This window comes from Callithrix jacchus, chromosome 6 (genome assembly GCF_049354715.1).
Source record: "Callithrix jacchus isolate 240 chromosome 6, calJac240_pri, whole genome shotgun sequence".
Classification (NCBI taxonomy): Eukaryota; Metazoa; Chordata; class Mammalia; order Primates; family Cebidae; genus Callithrix; species Callithrix jacchus.
The window spans coordinates 19,969,473-19,995,303 of record NC_133507.1 but is presented as its reverse complement, the minus strand read 5'-3'; the positions used below and the strand labels follow the sequence as shown (position 1 = coordinate 19,995,303).

The 25,831-nt window shown below is 39.1% G+C and overlaps 1 protein-coding gene across 2 annotated transcripts in view; it reads left to right on the top strand.

The window, feature by feature from the left end:
• The window catches only part of IQGAP1 (IQ motif containing GTPase activating protein 1), a 118,178-nt gene that overhangs the window by 22,829 nt on the left and 69,518 nt on the right, over positions 1-25,831 (top strand). For both annotated transcript variants that reach the window (XM_008998400.5, XM_008998398.5), the window contains exons 3-5: positions 15,010-15,166; positions 18,519-18,596; positions 22,563-22,639. In XM_008998400.5, coding sequence (XP_008996648.3) covers positions 15,010-15,166; positions 18,519-18,596; positions 22,563-22,639 — 312 coding nt within the window. The remainder of the gene's footprint in view (positions 1-15,009; positions 15,167-18,518; positions 18,597-22,562; positions 22,640-25,831) is intronic.

Sequence of the window (25,831 nt, the reverse complement as noted above, 5' to 3'; positions counted from 1 at the left end):
TTGAAATGAGAAGAGATTATGTCTGATGATAGGTCATGAAAGGGTTCATAGAGAGGTGGCTTTTGAAGGTAACATTTGAATTGGCAGAGATGGGTGGGGCTGATCACCTAAAAGTTATACTAAACCTTTTATTCTCAGTGGGCATCCCTGTCTCTGTCTTTCTACATTATGGCTCGAGGACCTCTATTTTCTCTCAGAGTTCCTCACATTTGGCCCTAAGGAATTTATCCCATCTCATTTAACATGCTGTCTCTTAAAAAAATTAATTAATCATTTTTTAGAGAAAGGGTCTTGTTTTCTTATCCAGGTTGGAGCTCAGTGGCGCAATCATAGCCCATGGCAACCTGGAACTCTTGGGCTCCAGCCGTCTCCAGACCTCAGCCTCATGAGTAGCTGGGACTGCACGTGCATACCACCACACTGGCTTAACATGCCATCTTGATCTCTTTCCCTGTAGCAGTGGGAAAAATATCTTTTTCTCCTAACACTTCTATCTGTGATCTATATTGTATCCCTTCTTGCCTTCTAGGGTCCTTATTCCAGTATTATTTTCCCAGCTATAACTTGTGCTTTTTTTCCTGCTGGTTCTTTCTCTTTAGCACATGAACATCTTTACCCATTCAGGATATACTTCCTTAGTCCTAGTCTCCAGGATTGTTGTCTCCTCTTTGTTCTTTCAAGGAAAATTTTCTATATTCACTTTTTTTTTTTTTTTTTAAAGATAAGGTTTCTCTCTATCACTCAGGCTAGAGTGCAGTGGCACTATCTTGGCTCACTTCAACCTCCACCTCCCAGGTTCAAGTGATTCTCCTGCCTCAGCCTCTCAAGTAGCTGGGATTACAGGTGCCCACCACAACATCCAGCTAATTTTTGTATTTTTAGTAGAGATGGGTTCTCACCATGTTGGCCAGGCTTGTCTTGAACTGACCTCAAATGATTCACCCACCTTGGCCCCCCAAAGTGCTGGGATTACAGACATGAGCCACTGTGCCTGACCTTAATTTTTGCATTTTTGTAGAAACAGGTTTCACCGGGTTGCCCAGCCTGGTGTCTAACTCATATGCTCAAATGATCCGCTCACCTTGGTCTCCCAAAGTGCTGGGATTACAAATGTGAGCCACTGTGCCCTGCCCCATATTCATGTTCTTATCTTAACTCACGTGGGTATAATTCCTGTGCCTGCCTTCTCCCCACTGAAATTTCTCTTGCTTATATCACAAATGGCATGTCCCATGTAAATTTTTCTGGTACTTAATCTCTGCAGCATATTCATTCTTGCCTGTTCACTTCATGGCGTTTTCTTCCTTTTAATTGGGTATCCTTTTATACTTTTTGAATTTTGAACTGAGTTAGATATTTCTCTCTCATGCATTTTAATTATAACTTTTCTCTTCCTTAATGTACTGTTAGCCTTAGAAGGCAAGTACTATGTTCTTTTTTTCTCTTCTTTTTTTTTTTTTTGGAGATAGGGTCTCACTCTGTCACCCAGGCTGGAATGTAGTGGTGCAATCTGGACTCATGCAGCCTCAACCCCTCCTGGCTCAGATGATCCTCCTTGGCTCAGCCCCCAAAGTGCTGGGATTACAGGTGTGAGCCACCTCCCCTGGCAGTAGTCAGTAGTATGTTCTTTTTTTTTTTTTTTTGAGACAGAGTTTCGCTCTTGTTACCCAGGCTGGAGTGCAATGGCGCGATCTCAGCTCACCGCAACCTCCGCCCCCTGGGTTCAGGCAATTCTCCTGCCTCAGCCTCCCGAGTAGCTGGGATTACAGGCACGTGCCACCATGCTCAGCTAATTTTTTGTATTTTTATTAGAGATGGGGTTTCACCATGTTGACCAGGATGGTCTCGATCTCTTGACCTCGTGATCCACCCACCTCGGCCTCCCAAAGTGCTGGGATTACAGGTGTGAGCCACCGCGCCCGGCCAGTAGTATGTTCTTAATGAGTATCATAGTTAACCTCCCCTTATTATTTTCTTACTAAATAATAGGTGTGAAAATTAAATTTTTGACATTTATCTGCATATATTTTTTCCCGTGGGCTCTAGCAGAGGGTTGCTTTTACAAAGAAATAGGTACCTGTCTTCCACTTTGTAGAGGACTCTTATCTGTTTTTTATTTTCAAGAGCTGCTCACAGATTAGTAATGATTAGGCTGTAGCTTCTGAAACTTAGCTATCATCTAGATTGAACTCAGTTTTGGAATTTCATTTTATTTAAGTATTAAAAGGTCTTTCATGCTCTGTGATAAATGATAAACTAGGGATGGATGGATAGATAGGAAACTTAAACATGGTATGTTTTACCAGTCTCTGGATCTGAAGACTTGATCAAGGAGTAAGTAGTTAATCTATCAGCCCAGACTTAAACAAACAAAAAACTGTACTGGAGTATAATATACATCCCACAAAGTCCACCTGTTTTTAATGTACAATATAATAATATTTACTAAATAGACTGAGTTGTGCAGCCCATCACTATGATCCAATAAGACCAGGGACCCTATTGAAATAAAACAATTATACATTTAATTTTGGCTTGTACACTTGACCTACTCTATCTGATTATGCTAAGAATGAAGTGATTTGCTCAGGGGTCTGTATTAGATATAAATGCACACAGAAGTTAAATATGTAACTTGAAGCAAAAACATTTCCCTGTTTTTCACTTCTTCCGGTAGCTTTTCAGATTGGCCTAAGTTATACTCAAGTTTCCTTTAAAACAGATACTATGAAGATTTTTCATTTTGCTTGTATGGTTTGGAAAACAAGGCTTTTTTGTTTCTTGGCTGGATGACTGCAATACTTTCTTTAGTGTCTCCTCACTTCTCTCCAGTCCCTTCTCTTAATCTATAACTGCTCAGAATGATCTTTTGAATTAAATCTTATTCTTTAATTCCTCTGTGAATCCTTCCAACGGTCTACACATTCTCTGCCCTTGGCCTGACGTATTCTCCCTTATCAACACACACCAGCAGTATTTCAAGACCTATAAAATCAATTCCATTTTCTCTGGGATGTCATCCTGATTCGCCTCCCACAGCATATGGTGAAGAATGCTTTATTGAATATTCTGCATTCCTTTCTCTCAGTACTTAGATTTACCATTACTATATGGAAATTTCTGGGCTGTGTCCAGTGCCTAGGTGGTGCTCAGAAGTGTTAGTGGTGTAGTAGAATCCTAATTGTGGGGAAAGACAAGCCAAATTTGGGAGGTTTTTAGCAGAGAGTAACCCTGGTATTTGGGATGTTTGCTGTGCAAAATGGGTGTGGTGCCAGAGGAGCTGTTCCTGGAGGAACTGAATCTCAATGGCTTGAAGTAGTCAGTTCCGGAATTGGTATGTTCCCCTTCTGTATTGCACAGAGCTGGGAAACCACTGAAGTCATGTGCTCTGTAGAACTTGTTCAACTGGTTTCCACAGACCCCTAATTCAGATTTCCACCCTTATTCTTTTCTACATATGCTCCTGGTCTGGACTTGTTTTAAGGCTTACCACAGTAGAGTTCTCAGTATAGCTATTTCTTTGTCTTGCTGAGTGTAGAGCGGGTAAGGCCAAGTATTTACTCCCTTTGAAAAATGTTATCAGTAAGACAAGATAGACAGCTGTTAATCCTGGAGTGTCAGACTCCATTAGTAGGTTTATTTCTGTGGTTCTAACCGTTTTACCCACGCACTCACATATACATACACATAGACATAGCTATCATTATTTAGAGCCTACTGCTAGTTAGTTGCTGGGCGAGGTGTCAGAGCCCCATCATTGGGAGGTAGTTTACTTGCGGGTTTGTAGGAAGAATTTACTGATAGCAGTATAGGTTTAAAAAAGAAAAGTTTTATTAGAAAAAAGAACTCTTCAGAAGTCTGGGCAAGAGAGAAGTGAGCATGAGGATTTTTCCTTAGGGTATTTGTAGAACTTAAAGCAGGAGCTTAAAGGTAATTTGGACCATATCAGCCACATAGGTCCTGATAAATGATTACATTTGTAGATATAATATCAGCAAAGGTTGCACAGTGAGTTTCGGCATGGCATTCCAGAGATGTATAGAAACTCTAGTTACTTACACATTTTAAGTTGAAAAGGGCTGGAACCAGGTGCTGATTTTAGACAGGGAAGTCTAGTTACTTCTAAATTCCCCAGATAAGAAGTTTTGTCTCTGGCTGGTCTGCTTGGTGGACTCCAGGTGATCTTTGCTTTCCTCACTAATATTTGGTATATATAATCTCATTCAATCTTCGCAACAACCTTATGAGGTTTGCTGGTGTTGCTAATCCTGCTTTATATATGGGAAACAGAAGCTCAGAGAAGTTAGCTGAATAACAGGTCATTCTTGGTCATTCTTACTTCCTTCCCTCTTTTCTCAGGGAAGAAGTGGGGTGTATTTCTTTTGGTAGCTGGCTGCCACCTCTGCTCTTTAGAACCTTGCTTTCTTTTGTTCTTATTCCTATATCTTTAGCCCCTCCTTCATGTGTTCTTTTCTTACAGACTATAAATATATGCTTTTTCCACAATCATTTAAAAAAGAAAAAAACACTTTCCCTGGACATGTCACCATCTCAAACTAACCGTTTCTCCATTCCCCCTAGTTTTTCCTCTTCCCTTCCAATACTTCTAGAAAAAGAAGTTGGGTTGGCTGGTTGCAGTGACTCATGCCTGTAATCCCAGTACTTTAGGAGGTGGAGAAGGGGACGGGGAGGGTGTTGGGGGTTAAAAAGCAAGAATCTATTGAGTTTAGAAGTTCAAGACCAGCCTAATGCAAAACCTCGTCTCCATTAAAAAATAAAATAAAATAAATTTAAAACTTAGAAAAAGAAAGTTCCATCTGCTACCTCTCCTTCCGAGTTTTTGTTAGTTTTCTAGTTATTGTAATAGGATGCCTGCATCACCACTTCACTGAGACTCCCCTTACTGGAGCCACAGATGACCTCCTTCCTTGTGTGCCACATCCTTTTCTCTTCGCCACCCCTCTTTCTGCAGCATTGAAAGCTGGTGACCTCTTCCAGTTTCCTGATTTTTTTCCTTCCTTGATTGCCATTGTGTGATTCTCTCCTGGTTCTTGATCACAGGCACTGTCTTTGTCTCTTTCACCTCTTAAATGTTGGTGTTCTCTGAGGCACAGTGCTTCAGCTTTAACATTTTTCTCCCACAAACTGTTTCTCTGTGGGCTTATTTGCACTTGTGGTGCCATTTTCCAGATTTAGGTCTTCAACCCGGGTCTCCCTCCTGAGACCTGTGTTTCCAACTGCCTTCAAGATGCCACTACCTGGGTTTCCCATTGACATTTCAAGCTGAACATGTTTTAACCATGAATTGCTCACCCTCTCCAGCTTTTGTCGGTGTCCCCAGTCTTGTTTAATGGCATCGTCTTTTATGTAGTCATCCAAGACACAAGTCAACAAATCATCTTTTGAAAATAAGACAAAACCTTCTCTTTTTTCCTTTTATAGAAGTGTTTGTAAGTTTACTCTAGATGGTATATGGTGCCAGATTTTCTCCTAGAATTGTGTGTCAGAATGTGGGGTTTCCCCACACACTGGACAATAATGTTATCATTTAAAAAATCTTTGTGAATCTTGATAGCTGAAGATGGTGATATTGTTATTTTAATTTGCATTTCTTTGGCCAGTAGTAAGATTGAGAAAATTTCCCATAATTACTGGCTACATTTATATTTCTTTTATGAATTTTCTATTCGTGTTTCTGGCATACTTTTCTAGGAAAATGTTTGTCATTTTATTTCAATGTTAAAAAAATGTATGTACATATGAAGATGATAGAATATTATTAGCTCTTTGTTATATGTTGGTGATTGTTTTCCTCAGGTAACCTTTCCTGTTAAAGTTTTATTTAGTTTTTTTGTTTGTTTTGTTTTTGAGACACTGTCCCCAGGCTGGAATGCAGTGGTGCAATCTCGGCTCACTGCAACCTCTGCCTCCAGAGTTCAAGCAATTCTCCTGCCTCAGTCTCCCAAGTAGCTGCGATTACAGGCGCCTGCCACCACGCCTGGCTAATTTTTGTATTTTTAGTAGAGATGGGGTTTCACCTTGTTGGCCAGGATGGACTCACTCTCCTGACCTCAAGTTATCCACCCACCTCGGCCTCCCAAAGTGCTGGGATTATAGGCGTGAGCCACCACATCTGGCCTTACTTACTTTTTTAAAAATGGCCTTGTAGAAGTTTAAATACTAGCCAATTTATCTTTTCCTTTTTGATTTCTGCTTCTGTTTGTAAACTTCTTTCTCATTTCAAGAGTATAGAACTATTTTTTCTTTTCTAAAAAATTCTCTAATCCATTTGGTGTTTAATATTAGTTATGAACTGTGAGTCTGGAACTAACTTTGCTTCCCCACCCCCTCGTCCCCCACCTTTTCAGTCATCTGTGAAATTTCACATCTTTCCTACTGGCCTTCTAATCCCCCTCCCTCATCTAACAGATTGTCAAGTGGGGTCGATTCTACCTTTGTAATTGTTCATTATTCTGTTTCCACCACTGTCCCAGTTAAAGAATATATTACCCTTCACCTGGATTACTGAAATGGTTGCCTAATATTTCTCCTTTGTATCTGTCATCCACACTGCTGGCCAACTTTCCTTTCTAAGTCTACTTGAACACCTCCCATGGTTCCCATTCCTGCAGGTTAAATGACTGATCCAGATACCTTTCTACCACCTTCTCTACCCCAGTGATTTACCATTCACTGAATATGCCATTTGTTTTCAGGCTTCTTATTTTGTCTTTGTTTATGCTGTCCCTTTATGTTACATGGTTCTTTTTTTCATTTTTCACTACTCTGCATACCATTTATTTGAGCAAAGCCTAATTCAAATATCACCTTCTATGGTGGTTAGTTTTTTAAAGATAAGTATTACCAGAGGGTAATTTCCTTGAAGGTAGGGACTGGTATTCAGCATGCTATACCATTGATAATTGTTACACAGAGTAGTAAGTTCAAAATGTTTCCTGAATTGAGTGTGTGTCAGAATATATATCTTTTTTTTTTTTTTTTTGGTGAGGAATTGACTTAAAATATTTATGAAACCAAAGTTTAAAAAAATAGACTAAATATAAAAGGATATAAGAATTACTATGTAGTCTGAGCACAGTAGCTCATGCCTATAATCCTAGCACTTTGGGAGACTGAGGTGGAAGGACCCCTTGAGCCCAGGAGTTCAAGACCAGCCTGAGCAACATAGGCTGTTGCTGTCTCTACAAATAATTTTTAAAATCAGCCTGGTGTGGTGGTACACACCTGTGGTCCCAGCTACTCGGGAGGCTGAGGTGGCTACACTGAATTCCAGCCTGGGTGCCAGACCCTGTCTCAAAAAAAATAAAAAGACTATGTAATTAAAGATAGCCTTTTGTATTAGCATTCATTTTTGTACTAATTGTATCAATGTCACCAGTGTTTGATACTTTAGACCTCTCTCTCAGTGCTTGATAGAGTAAGGGTTGTTAATGAGGTCACATATGTTGGTGTGGGATACTTCCTGAAGCTGAAGCCGGGTTTCAGAACTTGAGCATTTGTTAAGTAGTGTTCAATAGGTGGTAGCTGTTACTATTTTTGAAGGAGGAAGTATATTGTAGCAATTAAGAGTATGGGCTCCAGTGCTGGGTCCGGTTGCTCACTCTAATCCCAGCACTTTGAGAGGCTAAGGCAGGTGGATGGCTTGAGCACAGGAGTTTGAGACCACCCTGGGTCACTTTGTCTCTACCAAAAAAAAAAAAAGCAAAAATTAGCTGGGCATAGTGGCACGTCCTTGTGGCCCCAGCTTCTTGAGAAGCTGAGGTGGGAGGATGGCTTTAACGCAGGCAATTAAAGCTGCTGTGAGCTATGATTACACCACTGCACAGACCCTGTCTCAAAAAAACCCCAAAAAACAAAAAACGGAAAAAAAAATCAGAGTATGGGCTTCAGAATCACACTAACTTGTGTTCAAGTGCAAGCTTACTTGCCAGATAATCTTGAAATATACTTTTTGGAACCCATAGTTTATCTGTAAAATAATTACAATAGTACTTAGGAGGTTGTTGCAAAGATTGAGATCACAATGTATGTAAAGTATTTAACTTCATGTCTGCTGCATGGTGTGAAGATTTTTAGTGAATTTAATATAAATTCATTTATATTAAAAATGAATCATTTTATGTTACTTTTTTCCTGTTTAGTAATTGTGTTTCAGATCTGACCTCACTTTTTAAAAATTTTGCATTTGAGATTAGCTAAAGCAGTTCTGGGGTTAAACTTGAAGGGAATATAATGAATATTTATTCTATATCCCATTTGAGAGAAGAGATTAAGAAGCCTGTTCTCAGCCTGTTAACACCTCTTGTGAGAAATATGAAAAATGTGTTTTTTGCCAAGCTCCACTTGTGGTTTTGGTCAAGGCCTGATCGCTGATGTCACACCACTTGGTATGATGTTGTCCAAACTTTGTCTAAAAAGTTGCTTATTTGTTAAAGCATTTGTACTTGTTTGCTAGTTAAAGAAACTTTAAACAACCCCACATTGTTGCCAAAGTGATTTTCTGAAACAGATCTGATCAGGTCACCCTTCAGTGTCCCCAAGACTAGGATGTAGTAAAGGTTTCTTAGTGCGGTAAATAAGGCCTTGCATGATCCAGCCTGCTTACTTTGTCATCATCTGCACCCATTGTCCCCTTGCCTTTACCTTCCAGTTGTTGTGCTGGTGCTGAGCTATCTGTGACATACCTTGTTTTCTTGTGCCTGCCTTTGTACATGGTGTTTCTACTATTTGCAGGCCTTCTGTGCTTTGGCTATTTGGTAAACTCCTCTTAATTCTTTAAAACCCATTAATATTTGTGGATGATGTGAAGCCGGAAGAGAAGTTAGTATTTTGGGTGGCAGAATTAGGATCCGAAAGATCTGACATTAGGGACAGTTGACTGACTCTAACATGAAGATATGTCATGGAGATGAGTGCAAATAATGATTTTAATATGGAATTGTAGAGATGCAGTTCAGCAGCTCTATATTCAGGGAAAAAACGAGTCTCTGTTGATCGAAAGAGCCTAATAAAATAATTTAATCTGTGGCTTTGTGATTATGGAGTGTCAGAATGAAGAAGATGATAGTGCTGTTCCATTTCAGGCTGGTCAGACCAGACCTGGAACACAGAATTCAGTTGGAGAATGTTCAGAGATGAGCAAAAGACTGAGGGGCAGAGATCATGTCTAACATGGCTATCATAATGGTAATGTTCTGAGTGCTTACTCTGTGCCAGGCACTGTTCTTAGTATTTTATATGTACTGTCATTTCTTTAATCCTCATAAACATTCTGTGGGTAGGTGCTATTATTATTCTGTTTTTATGATAAGTGCTTGAAGGAGCTGAAATCATTTTACTTGTGGAAGTGTCAGCATGTGACTCATCATGAGGGGATAGGAGGAAAGGTGCGAATATTTTTTTCAGTACCCAGCCAAGTACTGTGTTAGCTCTATATTTCACTCGCAATCTTATTTAATCCTCAGTGACAACCGTATTTAGAAGGTATTGTTAGCCTTTTTTAACAAATGGAGGAAGTGGTTAAGTGGCTTGCTGTCTTTCTTGGGAAGTGCCAGAGACAGGTCATAGAACCAGATCTTTTTAACTCCATGGCCAGTGCTACTCACATTATGCTTTTATTTTTATATTCTATTGCTTCAGAAGCAGCTTAGGGTGCCGATAGAGATCTGATGCCAGCTAAACAAAACTTTCTGACTACTGGAATCCAGAAATGAACCGTGTTATCTTGAATGTTTGAATCTCAGGAATCAAACATTCAGGAAGCTTCAGGATCAGGAAGCTCAGCCTGCTTCCTCATTTGACTGAGATGTTTTGGGAACATTAAGATATCAAATTGGGGATGGAGAAGAACATGTGAGGTGAGTGGAGGAATTGAGATGGGCCAAAAGATCATTCATGAGCCTTCCATCCTTGAAATTATAGGATTATTGCTAGGACAGGGTCAAACGTGAGAATTGGTAAAAAGTTGTATTGTCCAATGATTTTTCTTCTGTGCATAGATTGATTGATTTTGAGACAAGAGTTTCACTCTATTGCCCAAGCTGGAGTGCAGTGGTTCAATCACAGCTCACTGCATCTTCAAACTCCCAGGCTCAAGCAACCTCTCCCACCTCAGCCAGAGTTTTATTTTTAAATATCTTTATAGGCGGGGCACAGTGGCTCACTCTTGTAATCCCAGCACTTTGGGAGGCCAAGGTGGGCATATCACTTGAGGTCAGGAGTTCAAGACCAGCCTAGCCAACGTGATGAAACCCCATCTTTACTAAAAATAACAAAAATTAGCCAGGCATGGTGGTGGATGCCTGTAATCCCACCTACCCGAGAGGCTGAGATGGGAGAATTGCTTGAACCCTGGAGGCAGAGGTTGCAGTGAGCTGAGACCCCACCATTGCACTCCAACCTGGGTGACAAAGTGAGACTCCCATTCAAAAAAAACAAAAGCTAAAGATATGTTTTAGCAGCTCTTTGTTTGGGGACAAAAGACACGAGTCTCTGTTGATTGAAAAGCATAATAAAATAATATAATCTGAGGCTTTGTGGTTATGGAGTGTCAGAATGAAGAAGACGATAGTCCTGTTCCATTTCAGGCTGGTCAGACCATACCTGGAACACAGTATTCAGTAGGAGAATGAATTTAACCAGTTTTGTTTTGTTTTGTTTTGTTTTGTTTTGAGACAGAGACTTGCTCTGTTGCTCAGGCTGGAGTGCAACAATGTGATCTCAGCTCATGCCTCAGTTTTCCAAGTAGTAGCTGGGATTACAGGCATACTCCACTTTTGTATTTTTTGTAGAGACTGAGAGTTTCACCATGTTGACCAGGCTGGTCTCCAACTCCTGACCTCAAATGATCCACCCACCTTGGCCTCCCAAAGTGCTGGAATTACAGGTGTGAGCCACGTCACCCTGCCTAACTTAAACCAGTTCTAAATATTTAAGTTTTATAAGAAAAGTTTTGTGTCTAAGTTGAAAATCACTGATGGATTTAGTTAAGTTAAAATACCTTTAATTATTAAGTAGACAGAATGTGGAGAGATACCAGCCTTTTTCCTTCCTGGTAGAGCTGAAATTTTTCCCTATTTAGACAGCCTGTGGAACTCAGCCCCTTCTGGCTTTTTGGATGATGTAGTGAGAGCAATAGTGATAAAGTGAGGAGGATTCTAAACCTAGGAATCAGTCTTGTTATTCCACCTTTGCCACTAGCTATTGGATGACCTTGGATCAGCCTCATTCTAATTTGTAAATGGGGGGATTGGGCAAATAGGTTGTTAGCCTCTGAGTAGACGTATGGGCAGTTAAATTCTTTTTCAATGTTTATTTTTAATTTGGAGTTGTACTTCTAAGGACCTTTCCTGAGGAATTAATTCTAAATAAAGAAGAACACAGTGCACAAAGATACTCCTTGCAGTATTATTTAATGGTTGAAAACATTTAGAAATTATGTAAATGTCTAATATAGGTAAATTTTAGTTAAATTTTTATGTAAAGTCTTCAGAAACTGTATTATAACATGAAAAATATCCATAAAAATTTGAGAAATGTTTACTAATTGTCCCTATGTGTTTACTTCATTTTAAGAAGAAAAGTAACTTTTTTTTTTTGATACTGTTATGTGCTTGAGGGCCATTTTTGGCTTAGGCTGTAGTTGTTTGCTTTGTCCCTGTTAATGAGAGCCCAAGTTAGATTGTCCCCTGAGAGCTGGAGTTGCCAGTAGTTGTTTGCCAGAATGATTTTATCAGTATCCTTTTCAGTAGTAAAAAGATGAGATGTGTCCTTGAACCACACTATTTTCCATACCAACAACTGCCATTCTTTTCTACATTGGTCTTTGGGTCTTTAGGCTCAATAGAGTTATAGTTTAGATTTTTGTAGCCATTTCAAATTGGTATCTAGTTTATTTATTATGACAACTCTTCTGGAAAACTCATTTCTTTCATTTTTTCCCATTTCTGACCATTTAAGTCTTGCTACTTGAAAGAAAGAAAACCAAGCAGAGAAGCTTATCACTGAGTATAGGAAACAACCGGAAAATTATCTGGCCCATTCATATCCCCATCAGCCTTCATGTGTTAGAGAATATGCTGGTTGATTAAATGAAACTCATTTGTTTCATTTTTTCCCGTTTCTGACCATTTAAGTTCTGCTACTTGAAAGAAAGAAAACCAAGCAGAGAAGCTTGTCACTGAGTATAGGAAACAACCAGAAAATTATCTGGCCTGTTCATATCCCCATCAGCCTTCATGTGTTAGAGAATATGCTGGTTGATTAAAAGGAAGAGTAGATTTAAAAGCAAGATTGAGCTGGGAGCGGTGGCTCACTTCTATAACCCCAGTACTTTGGGAGGCCAACGCAGGTGGGTCACCTGAGGTCAGGAGTTCGAGACCAGCCTGACCAATCTGCTGAAACCCCATCTCTACTAAAAATACAAAAAATTAGCCAGGCGTGGAGGCGGGCGCCTGTAATCCCAGCTACCTGGGAGGCTGAGGCAGGAGAATCGCTTGAACCTGGGTGGTGGACGTTGCAGTGAACTGAGATTGTGCCATTGCACTCCAGCTGGGGCAACAAGAGTGAAACTCCATCTCAAAATTGAATAAATAAAAGCAAGATTGAGTGACTATTCTATAGAATTTGAGAAAAATAGGGTAATTGTTCTTTCACCTTGTTTTCTTAAAAAAAAAAAAAAAAGATTCTGAGGTGCATTCTCAGTTTGAAAAGGTAGAATACAAGAAATTTCATGCTGAATTATAAAGTATGATAAATATACATTCTTTTTCTTTTTTTTGAGAAGAAGTTTCGCTCTTGTTACCCAGGCTGGAGTGCAATGGCGCATTCTTGGCTCACCGCAACCTCCGCCTCCTGGGTTCAAACGATCCTCCTGTCTCAGCCTCCCAAGTAGCTGGGATTACAGGCATGTGCCACCATGCCCAGCTAATTTTTTTTGTGTTTGGTAGAGACGGGGTTTCACCATGTTGGCCAGGATGGACTCCATCTCTTGACCTTGTAATCCACCCGCCTCGGCCTCCCAAAGTGCTGGGATTACAGGCATGAGCCACCGCGCACGGCCAATAAACATACATTCTATAGTCTCATCTTTCTAGCAATTTTATTACTACAAAGAATATATAAAAACACATACATGTGATAAATACAATTTACATATTATTTGGCCTACATTTTTATTGATATGTTAGTGTCTTATGCGTTTTTGTGTCTGTGTATATGGCATATTCAGATAGATAGTTCCTCCAGCTTTATTTGCCTATTTAAACTTTTTTTTTTTTTGAGATGGAGTCTTGCTCTGTCATGCCCAGGCTGGGGTGCAGTGGCACGATCTTGGCTCACTGCAGCCTCCACCTCCTGAGTTCAAGCAATTCTCTTGCCTCAGCCTCCCAAGCAGCTGGGATTACAGGTGCCTGCCACCACAGCTGACTATTTTTTTGTATTTTTATAGAGACAGGGTTTTATCATGTTGTCCAGGCTGGTCTCGAACTCCTGACCTCAGGTGATCCACCCACCTTAGCCTCCCAAAGTGCTGGGATTACAGGTGTAAGCCACCACACCCGGCCTTTAATTTAAACTTCTATGTAGTAATAAACATAAATATTTCATTTTTATGTGTCAGTAAATCTGATTTTTACTTCAGTCTGCTGTATCATGAAGTTTTTTTCATTTGACTTTTCAAAGATTTATCACTTTGAAAAAGACCAGGCAACATCTAGTGTTTGGGAGATTTTTTTTTTTTTTTCTGTTATGGTAAAGAACGTAAGGATAATGTCTGCCTTGTGAAATTTGAGTGAAATAGACTGGGCATGGTGGTTCATCCCTATAATTCTAGCACTTTGGGAGGCTGAGGGGGGTGGATCACCTGAGGTCAGGAGTTCGAGCCCAGCCTGGCCAACATGGTGAAACCCTGACTCTACTAAAAACACAAAAATTAGCTGGGCACAGTGGTGCGCGCCTGTAATCCCAGCTACTTGGGAGGCTGAGGCAGCAGAATTGCTTAAACCCAGGAGACAGAGGCTGCAGTGAGTTGAGATTGTGCCATTGCACTCCAGACTGGCAGCAGAGTGAGAATCCGTCTTAAAAAAAAAACTTAAAAAATACCTGGATGTTTCAGTTGAAGATACAAAAATAAAATAAAAACTAAAAAAAAAAAAGTCTCACTCTATAGCCTGGGCAATAGAGTGAGACTGTGTCTCAAAAACAAAAGAAAAGAAAAAAGAAATAAAAAAGAAAAGAAAGCCATTACCATTAACCTGTGTTTCTGTTGGTAGAAAATACATGTAACTAAACTTTCTTTTTGTTTTTTTTTTTTTTAATCTTAGACTTTCTTGAAATTTCCTGGGAGGTATTTGAAGGGGAAAATATAGCTTTCTTTTTTAAATTTTATTCTTTGTTTTTCTTTTTGGAAAATAGTTTTCTAATACTTTCTACAACCTCCTCCCTGCCTCCAGAAATCTAAGAATTCATTATTTACTGATTCCATAGCTTTTAGTATTTTAGCTGAGATAATTGAGTCTGTTTTGATAACCCCCAAACAACCTGAAAACCTGGACCTAGAAATTCACTGTGGATTCTGTGTTCTGAAACTGGAAAAGAATATCAGCAACAAATATAAGCTTATGAACAGTTGAGATGTGGCTTCCGTTACAAGTGGTTTTTCTTAGGATTTGTTAAAGCGTAACTTAAGGACTGAGGGAAAGGGTCTGAGGTGCAGGGAGCAGTCGGGATCTGGGGAGGCAGCTGGCTGTGTTGCTGCAGCAGAGAAAAGCGGGGTGGAGAATAAAGTGGCATTTGTGCTCAGAAATTTTCCTAAGTTCCTGCCTTTGAGATCTGACTGGGCCAGGGCAAAGATGTGTGTGGAACTGATTGTAAGAGTACTGCTATGTTCAATTTAAGCTTCTCCAGGGAGAATGGAAATGAAGCTTAAAATCTCTGAGGAAAAGATCTGACCTTCCCTATTTTTTTCACATTCTCTCTCCTTTTGTGCAGATGGATGGAAGCCTGCCTCGGGGAAGATCTGCCCCCTACCACAGAACTGGAGGAGGGGCTGAGGAATGGGGTCTATCTTGCCAAACTGGGGAACTTCTTCTCTCCCAAAGTGGTGTCCCTGAAAAAAATCTATGATCGAGAACAGACCAGATACAAGGTGAGTCCCTCCCTGCTTAGGGCTTAGATTTCTGTCAGCTTGAGAAAATTAGCATGCTTTATTTTGTGTAAGAATTGTTGAGAAACATGTGTAAGGTGTGTTTGTTTGAATGTTTCTTTACAATGCCTGGCAGAGTGGAGACATTTGTGCAAAGGCAATATGTAGTAGGAAAATAATATTGTATCTCTTAGAATTAGTCTGGAAAGTCCCGCCCTCCCCCCCCCCAAAAAAGATATAATAGGAAAAGAACTTTAGCTGTCTGTGTTTCTGATAGAATTCTTATGATGTTGTATATCTAGAAATTTTCCTAGTTGAAGGTGAATTTTTTAATTCTTTAGAAGGTAGAGGAAGTAACTGGGGGAATTACTACTTTAAATCTGGTTTTTGGCTGGGCATGCTGGTTCTTACCTGTAATCCCAGCACTTTGGAGGCCAAGGTGGTAGGATCACTTGAAACCAGGAGTTTGAGACCAGCCTGGGCAATATAATGAGACTCCATCTACAAAAAAAAAAAAAAAAAAAAAAGCAAGAGGATTGCTTTAGTCTAGGAGGTCAAGGCTGTAGGGAGTTATGATTGTGCCACTGCACTCCCAACTGTTCCTTTAAAAAAATAATAATTTTTGTTGTTGTTGTTGTTTGTTTTTTGAGACGGAGTCTCGCTCTTGTTACCCAGGCTAGAGTGCAATGGCGCGATCTCAGCTCACTGCAACCTCCGCCTCCTGAGTTCAGGCAATTCTCCCGCCTCAGCCTCCTGAGTAGCTGGGATTACAGGCACACGCCACCATGCCCAGCTAATTTTTTTTTTTGTATTTTCAGTAGAGACGGGGTTTCACCATGTTGACTAGGATGATCTCGATCTCTTGACCTTGTAATCCACCCACCTCAGCCTCCCAAAGTGCTGGGATTACAGGCTTGAGCCACCGCGCCCGGCCAAAAAAAAAATAATTTTAAGCACTGAGATTTGTTGGTAAATTGAATGTAAAAGCAACTTTATGAAAAAACATGACCCTGCAATACTAGAGTGCAAGGTACAATGGGAAAGTGATTCGGTTTCAGAAAATTGAGATGAGTGAGCGGGTTTGATTCCTGTGTCTCAAGGTCCTATAAAAGAGAAGACTGCTTAATTAGGTTGGGATGTTGGGCCAGGCATGGTGGCTCATGCCTGTAATCCCACTTTCAGAGGCTGAGGCAGGCGGATCACTTGAGGTCAGGAGTTCAAGACCAATCCAGCCAACTTGGTGAAACCCCATCTCTACTAAAGTTACAAAGATTAGCTGGGCTTGGTGGCACACACCTGTAATCCCAGCCACTGGGGAGGCTGAGGCAGGAGAATTAGGCTTACTCATTCTGAGTTTGGGTTCAATTATTACAGCTGGCCACCCTTAACTTAACTCGCCTCATTTGAACCTGGGAGGCTGAGGTTGTAGTGAGCCAAGATCATGCCACTGCACTCCAGTCTTGGCAAAAGAGCAAGACTCTGACTCCCAAAAATAAATGGGGATGTTGAGAGGGACCAAATTTTGTTGTCTACAGAGCTTCTGTAGGGAGCTTGCCTGTGAACTCTTACTTGAAGAAGGATGAGTATGAAAGATAGTGGAGAATCGCATTACTGAGAGCAAATGTAAGGGTGGCCAGCTATAATAATTGGGACTGTGGGAGCATGCTACCACACCAGACTAATTTTTAAAATTTTAGTGTAAAGATGGGAATCTCACTATGTTGCCCAGATTGGTCTCCAGCTCCTGGGCTTAAGTTATCCTCCCCCTTGGCCTCTCAAAGTCCCAAGATTACTGATATGAGCCACAGTGCTGAGCCCTATGTTCAGTTTTGAATACACAGTTATTCTAGAGACAACTCTGGAGCTATTCTATAGGCAGAATGGGAAGATAGTGTAAAAGGAGAGTAGAGACTTTGCAGCAATAACTTTTTAAAAAAATGCCTGGCTGGCCGGGCGCGGTGGCTCAAGCCTGTAATCCCAGCACTTTGGGAGGCCGAGGCGGGTGGATCACGAGGTCAAGAGATCGAGACCATCCTGGTCAACATGGTGAAACCCCATCTCTACTAAAAATACAAAAAATTAGCTGGGCATGGTGGCGCGTGCCTGTAGTCCCAGCTGCTCGGGAGGCTGAGGCAGGACAATTGCCTGAACCCAGGAGGCGGAGATTGCGGTGAGCCGAGATGGCGCCATTGCACTCCAGCCTGGGTAACAAGAGGGAAACTCCATCTCAAAAAAAAAAAAAAAAAAAAAGATGCCTGGGTGCAGTGGCTTATTCCTGTAATCCCAGTACTTTGGGAGGCTTGAGGTGAGACACCTCACCTGAGTCTAGGAGTTTGAGATCAGCCTGGGCAACAAAATGAGACTTCCTCTCTACAAAAAAATAGAAAAAAAATTAGATGGGCTTGGTGGCACACACCTGTAGTCTCTTGGGAGGCAAAGGTGAGAAGAAGATCCCATGAGCCCGGGAGGTAAGGCTGCAGTGAGCCAGTTGTGCCACTGCTCTGTATCCTGGGCAACAGAGTAGAGCCCTGTCTCAAAAAAAAAAAAGGCAGGGGGCAGACATAAAAGTTTAGAGGGGATATCTCTATATATAGAATGAAAGCCCGGATTGATATATATATATATTTTTTTTTGAGATGGAGTCTTGCTCTGTTGCCTAGGCAGGCTCCTGGAGTGCAGTGGTGCCATCTTGGCTCACTGCAACCTCTGCCTCCTGGGTCAAGCAATTCTGCCTCAGCCTCCCAAGTAACTGGGATTATAGGCATGCACCACCATGCCTGGTTAATTTTTGTATTTTTAGTAGAGACCGGGTTTCACCATGTTGGCCAGGCTGGTCTCTAACTCCTGACCTCAGATGATCCAACCACCATGGCCTCCCAAAGTGCTGCAATTACAGGAATGAGCCACTGTGCCCAGTGTGGTATTTTTATATGCCATTTTGTGAATATCTTCTGTGTTCAGACACCATACTAATTACTTTATGTGCATTATCTCACTTAGCCTTTATACATAAAAAGCAGCTGTTCTAGATGGTAAAACTCTGTCCCTAAAGGATGAAGTGGCTTATCCAGTGTCACTGTAGATTACTAAACCAGTAATTGAATCCAAGATAATTTAACTCCAAAGACCACATGTTCTGTCAAGCATACTGTACACAGGAAGGCTCTCCAGGGAGTTCCTAAGTGAGAAGAGCTGAGATGTGGATTTGGCTTTTTGGAATTGGAATATGAGCACAGTGACCTCAAAATTAAGGAGAACTTGTCAAATCTCATGAGGAAGCTTTTGCAAAGAGAGTTTTTCTTTAATATTTGCTTCAATACAGCCAGTGGTACCTAATGAGTTTTTTTTCTTCTAGGCGACTGGCCTGCACTTCAGACACACTGATAATGTGATACAGTGGTTGAATGCCATGGATGAGATTGGATTGCCTAAGGTAACTTACCTGAGATTAACAGTTTAGGCTTTGTTCCAGCTGTTTTGGCATAACCCCCAAACAACCTGCTCTCATTCTACCTGTAAAATTATTCTCAAAATCTTTGGTGTTTTTTTTAAAATACTAAAGGATGTCTTTATTTTTGACTTAGGAAACAGTTTTGTTCTTTTTCTTTTATATTCCTTATACCTGTTTCACTTTACCCTAGAGAAATGTCCTATGATGATATCTACTTTTACTACGTCAAATTGTAGACTTACATTTTGCTGTTTTTCCCTTGATAGAATTCGCATGCTGTGAGATTCACCATTTTAAAGAATACCAAAGTAGTGATTTTTATTTATTCACAAAGTTGTTACATTAAAATTCGACCTTTGGGAATATAAGGAAATAGTTTAGAAACCTGTAGGGAGTATGAAGGCTCATTTTATATTTTATATTATTTATTTATTTTCATTTTATATTTTAAGTTGTAGAGGTGATAGAATGATGTTTACTTCCTGTATCTGTTTTTGGTCATGGCTGCAGTTTTGATACAGAGTGTACATCTTCTGGGGGTTTTGCTTAGGAGTTTATTTAGTGTTGCTTTCAGTGAAATTGCCATCTCAGGACTGCCTGAATCTGTAACTGCCACACTGTATTGTCACTCTTAGAGGCATGAATGGATTGATTTCATTCTTTCTTTTGTTCTTTCTCTGTTTTTTTCTTTTGGTTTGTATCTTTTGACCTAAGAATTGTATTTCTGGGAAGTTATCCCAAATAAATAATCAGAAAGCACCCAAAAAAAAAAAAATATATATATATATATATATATATATTTTTTATATATATATATAAGGATTTTTTAGCATTGATTATGATAGAAAAAATTGATAGCAAAGTGCATGTTTTTTCACAAGGGGTATTAATTATGTTACAGCCAAATACTAGTGCTGTTAAAAAGGATATCAACCTAAATAAACAAAGGGCCTTTGATGTATTAAGTGGGGAAAGACGGTTTAAGGTTATAAGTGTTTATGTTCTGGCTAAGATCACTATTTTTGTGTAAAAATTAAGTGCATGTTCTTGGGAAAAATTTGTAAGGAGATAACGTTTTCATTTCTGTGTGATGGGATTAAGCGTGGTTTTGTTTTCCTTATACTTTCCTGTAGGGTTCAAATTTTTGTAACCAAAGGAAAATTTGTTATTAAAAAAAAAGTGAGATGTAGAATATCAGAAGGTGGCTAAAACTATTTTATGTTTTGTGCAGTATATAAAATATACATTTAATATTTTGTGCAGTATATAAATATTGTATGCAGATAGGTATATTGTATAAATATGTTATATATAATATATAATTATAATATATACAATTATACGTTGTATATAAATCATATAAAGATATGTATACAGTATATAACAGATATATATTGTTGCATACATATTTGTTGAATTGAGTTAAATCAGAGCTGAGTCTTTGTAGAAGACTAGCTTTTGTCCTCTTTTTTTCAGAGAAAGTGCTGAAGCTCTCTTCTTTGCCACTGGCATTCTTGAGAATTAGGCTCCACAAATATCAGGAAATGCAATACGTCAAGTTCTTGTAGCTGCTTGGCTGTCTGTGCATCTGTAACTTCCTTTTCCTGTTTTTTAATATAGTATAAAATATTGTACTATATAGTGTAAAATATTAAACTGTGCACCTGTAACTTCCTGTTCCTGATTTTTATGTTGTGTATTACCAGTAGACAGTGACAATTTAACCTCTTTCTAATGGTACTAAGACCTTTGTTAATATTTGCAGTTGCTAGTAGTGTTGTTACTACAAGATGCTTTTTTAATGATATAATTTTTTTACTTTTATTTTGGTTTACTAACAGTAGTATATTGTCCTGGACTAGAGTTGCAACAAACAGAATTTATTAAAGGCTTTCAGGGATAACTAGATAATCATGGCTATAAGCCTTGAATTGTCCACCTTTCATTTAGAAGACTTCTGCGTATTAGGAACCAATGATAACCTGAAACTGTATTGTTGTCCATAATATAATATATAATACATAATTGACAATACATATATGGTGTTTATTGGGATGTCTTTTCTGATCTCTTTATATGGTACATGCTGGCCTATTATAGAAACTTAATGCAGTAATTTTTTGGTTCTTATCCTTTTTGACTATTATAAATGGTACTGTGTCGCTGCCTTTTCCCTGAGATATTTCTTAGTTTGACTTTTTAAAAATTGTTTTTAATCTGCTCGAGTAGTCCCATTTTCTTTAATTATTCTACCTTCTACTTCCTAGTGCTGGACATTCTTTAAGATGCAATTGTTGTTAGGTACATTTTCCTATTTTCATGGTTTCAGTTATTCTCAAGACTTGCTGATACAAAATAAACATAGTATCCTCAGTTGGCTTCTGGACAGTTTTCTTTGGATAGCTTTCTGTCACTTAGACTTTTTTATATCCAAAACTAGATCTACATTTTCCCCCAAGTGAACTTCCCTTCTTCTATAATAAATGGTATCATATCATCATTTCCCAGTCATCCAGTCTCAAAACCTTGCAGATACCTTGAACTTCTAAATCCAGTCATGCCCTAAGTCTTCTCCATTTATTTGAAATGTTGAAATGTCTCTTTTTATCCATCTACTGTTAGAGCAGCCTCCTAGCCTACCTCCCCAACTCCAGTCTCCCATTATTCAACATATCCTGTGTCCCATCTCCAGTCACATCTCCCCAGGGCTCTATTTTTATCCTTAGTTCCAAAGCTAGGATACTTCTTTATGTCCTACTTATAAAGTTCAAACTTGTCTGACTTTCACGGTGTTCATAATAATATGATTTTATCCTACCTATCCAACTTTATTTTTCTATTACTTTCTAGAATGTATTCTGTAGATTAAAAAAAAAACAGTAGGGTATATTACCTTACTGTCTCACAAAGTCTTCATGATTATTTCTGCTTTATTTATTCTGGCTATTTCTCTTGTTTGGAAGACCTTCTTTTGCTCTCTATCATGATTCACTCATTTCTTTAGTTTATTATTTCACAATCTTAGTATAGGTCTTTATTGCTTATCTAGATTCTTCTCACCTCGTTATTTGGTTTTTTGCTTCTCCAAACCACTGTTGCCCCTTATTTCCCAAAATTACAGATCGAATTGTCTGGTGCCATATGATTGTGAGAAAAGTCTTTCAGAGCTATTCCCAGTCTAAATCTACTCTGTTCCTATCCTGCCTCATTCATTAACTCATCACATATAGAGCTTCCATGACCCTGGCTCTGGGCTTTGTATCGAAGATATGGCAGTTAATAACATAGATCTAGCCCTGCCTTCATGTGGCTTATAGTCTGTTGGAGAAGCCAAACAGATAAACACAAATGATTGATTTTGGTACGTGCTGCTATGGAAAAGTACTTGTCTTCCAAATTCCCTTATATATGCTCTATTCTAGCTACTCCATCTGGGTAGCTTCCCATTTCTCCCAAGCATTATAACACATTTTAATATTTTATGGTTTTTTTCAGTCTCTAAAAGAGCAGGTTGCACAAACTAAAGCACTTAGTGAATGTTCGTTGTTGAGTTGTTTCTCCATCTAGGCATGGTAGATAGTAACTAGGAACATTGTGGTTCTGAAAGCCTCATACCCAGATCAGTCTAGTGATATCAGCTGGACTGGAACTTGTCTTTATATGGCTGTATCTGGGTCTGAAATAAGTAAGTCACCTTCTCACACCTAATGAAATTCAGTGGGTTGACCAAATAGAGGTTTTCCAAGTAGTACTTTTTATTCTGTGTTATAGCATTTTATTCCTTGCAGTCTTATGAGGAAATGTCTGTTCACCCTACTGAAGTCATTTGCTGAATGCCAATGATGTTCTCTAACTGCCCATAGTTTGATTTGTATTATTGATGATAAGTGAAGGTCAAATGAACAAAGCGTATGGATACCTTACTCTATTTCTTTTATTTCTCCCTAGATTTTTTACCCAGAAACTACAGATATCTATGATCGAAAGAACATGCCAAGATGTATCTACTGTATCCATGCACTCAGGTAATCAAATTTTCTTGGCAAAATCAGGAAATTATGAATAACATCTGAATTAAATGTGTAGCTTTTTATCCTTGAGGTAAGAATGAAGAAGTTTTTTCTTTAGCTTCAAAGTTTCAAATAGGATAAAATACTATTATCCTAACAAAATGGTGAGAAACAGCTGTGTTTTTCTAGGGAGTATGGAGAAGGGATTTATTTATTTAATAGCAGATAATTTTGTTCTAAAAACATGGTATGATCTTTCATAATTGACCTAGTGTTTCTGTGAACTATGCATTCACTTAGGGTACAGTCTCTTATTTAGTTACCTAGGTCCTTGCCATTGTTAAGCCATTTGTTCATTCATTCAATAATTTTTATACCAACACAAACATGATAGTAGGAAATGAAACAAAATACATTTTTTTCCCACAATGTCATGGTAAATTTGGAATGTGACTTAAGTTCAGGTCCCCAGAATCCTAAATTAAATTGGAAGGAAAAGATACAAGTCTGGAAGGAAGGTGGGATGGGATAGGAGTAGATGCTTATACAGGTTGAGAATTCCGTATGTGAACTGCCCAGGACCAGAAGTGTTTCAGATGTTGAAGTATTTGCATTATACTTACCAGTTGAGCATGCCATATCTGAAATGCAAAATGCTCCAATTAGCATTTCCTTTGAGGGTCATGTTGGTGCTCAAAAATTTTTAGATTTTGGATTTTGAGTTTTCAGATTTGGTATATTCAACTTGTGGTACAGTAGTGTAGTATTTTAGCAAATGCATTTGATGGCTGTAGGACTAAAGGAGAAGATGGCAGAGCAGGTGGGACATGAGTGAGATTTTGGCTTGGGCTGCACTTCTTATATGGCATCTTGTGTATGTGCTTACTAGATGTTAATTACATTGGAGTAGGCATATAATATTGATCTATGAGAAGACTATTATCTCCAGTTTCTTGATCAAACAAACGTGCTAGATCCATAGTATCACTGGAATCAGTGTGAAACATACAAAAGAATGAATATAGCTAAGAACTAGTGGATCTCATGTTGAGAATGTAGCAATTTCTCATGTTGAGAACGTAGCAAATATGTCTCTGAGGCTGGGTTACAGTGACTCACACCTGTAATCCCAATGCTTTTGGGAGACCAAGGTGGGAGGATTGCTTGAAGCCAGGAGTTCGAGACCATCTTGGGCAACATAGCGAGACCCCATTTCTACAAGAAATAAAAAATTAGCTGGGCATGGTGGCACACACCTGTAGTCCTAGCTACTCTGGAGGCTGAAGTGGGAGCATTACTTAAGTCCAGGAGTTTGAGGCTGCAGTGAGCTATGATTGTGCCATTGTACTCCAGCCTGGGCGACAGAGCAAAACTCTGTCTCTAAAAAACAAATATGTATGTCTGAGTCCAGATCAGATTAATTCTGAGTATTGTGTTTGGAGATTTGTCTATGTTGATAATCTTGTGAAGGCTGGACCTACCATGGATATCTGAATGTGCAGGCAGAATTCCTCTCTGCTAGTTGTGTAGCCACTACTCTCTGTAGTGTAACTTGGGTCCCAGGCCCTCAAATTCTCTGAAGTAGAGGCTAAGGAATTAACTGTCTTCCTAATGGTAGAGTCAGAATGAGAAAGAGAGGAAGTCTACTATTGTTTTGCATTTCTGTTGAATATGCAGCCTGTGCTTAGAATGTATATAGGAAGCAGTGTGATTCATGATTTATGGTTTCTTTTTTATGTTTTTTTTCCTGAAGGGTAGATTGGTAATATTTGGTAATATGTAGGAAGTATTTATAATTGCTGAGAGTCTCTTCTTTTACGCCAAAACACAACTATGTTCAAAGTAGGTTCCTTACCTCACTGTATTGGATAAGGCTCCATCTCCCTTTGGATCAACAGTGACAGAAAAGCATTACCTATCTCCTCCCTGCTTGCCTTTTTTTTCCCACCAAAGTCTAGCTTGGCATTATTCCAGATATAGTCACTGTACTTTAGTCATACTGAATTACCTTTGTAGATAACATTACATTCCACTCAGATAAGACCCCAGTTTTCCATTATTCTCAAAATATTTGTATACTTTCTTTCTGTTTCCTGTTTTGTTATTCTGAAAACTGATTTTGTGGTTAAACAGGTCCATAATCTTTTATCCTAAATTAAAACCCTAAACTCTCTGAAAATTGATTTTAAGTTTGATGTAGGCTCATTTGTCTCCTTAGTATGATTATGTTTGTGTGTTTCTCTGCAGAAAGTAACGTATTGCGTTGAGGATGCTGCCCCAGGGTTTGCTCGGGATACTTTATAATACCGTGTACACTGTAAATCAAAATACACTTTCTAATATCTGAGAAATTCAACATTCAAACATATCTGACTCTGAGAATTTGGATAAGGGAGTATGGACTGGTAATAGATTCTGTTTCCTAATCACCTGCTGTGTTTCAGGGTCTTTATTAATAATCTTTGAGATTGGCATAGTGCCTTCTAGATTACCATTCACAGAAAAGATAATTAGAATCCAGATAGGTTACACAGCTTCCTTCTACCCATTGCTACAAAGTACACCTTAAGTAGGAAATAAAAAAAAGAAATCTAAGTTCACTTAGAGGCTGACCCATTATAGGTACCTAATGGTGTATTTGTAGAAGTAGGCATGGGAGAGCAGGAGCAAAGATTGGAAAGTGCTGTTTACGATTAGGGTTTATCAGTTTGAGTGTGAAGCTAAGTACTTTTGATTGTGGATAAGAGGATTTAACTGGCCATTTTTTAATTCATTCTTAACTCCAGTATCTCCATAAAATACTTGTAATAGTTAAAGAGAGTTAAAGGTGGTGCTCATGTTTACTTTTTATATCAGCCAGTGATATGGTTGTAGCACTTTTAATTTACCATTGAAAGACATTAAAAACTAATTCAGTGTTCTTGGTACTGTGAACGCAACTGTATTAGTCTGTTCTTGTACTGCTATAAATAGCTGAGACTAGGTAATTCATAAAGAAAAGAGGTTTAATTGGCTCAAGGTTCCACAGCCTGTACAGGAAGCATGGCTGGGGAGACCTTAGGAAACTTACAATCATGGCAGAAGGCAAAGAAGAAGCAGTCACATCTCATATGGCAGGAGTAAAAGGGAGAGAGAGGTGGGGAGGATCTACATACTTCTAAACAACCAGACCTAGCGATAACTCACTGTTATGAGAACAGCACTAAA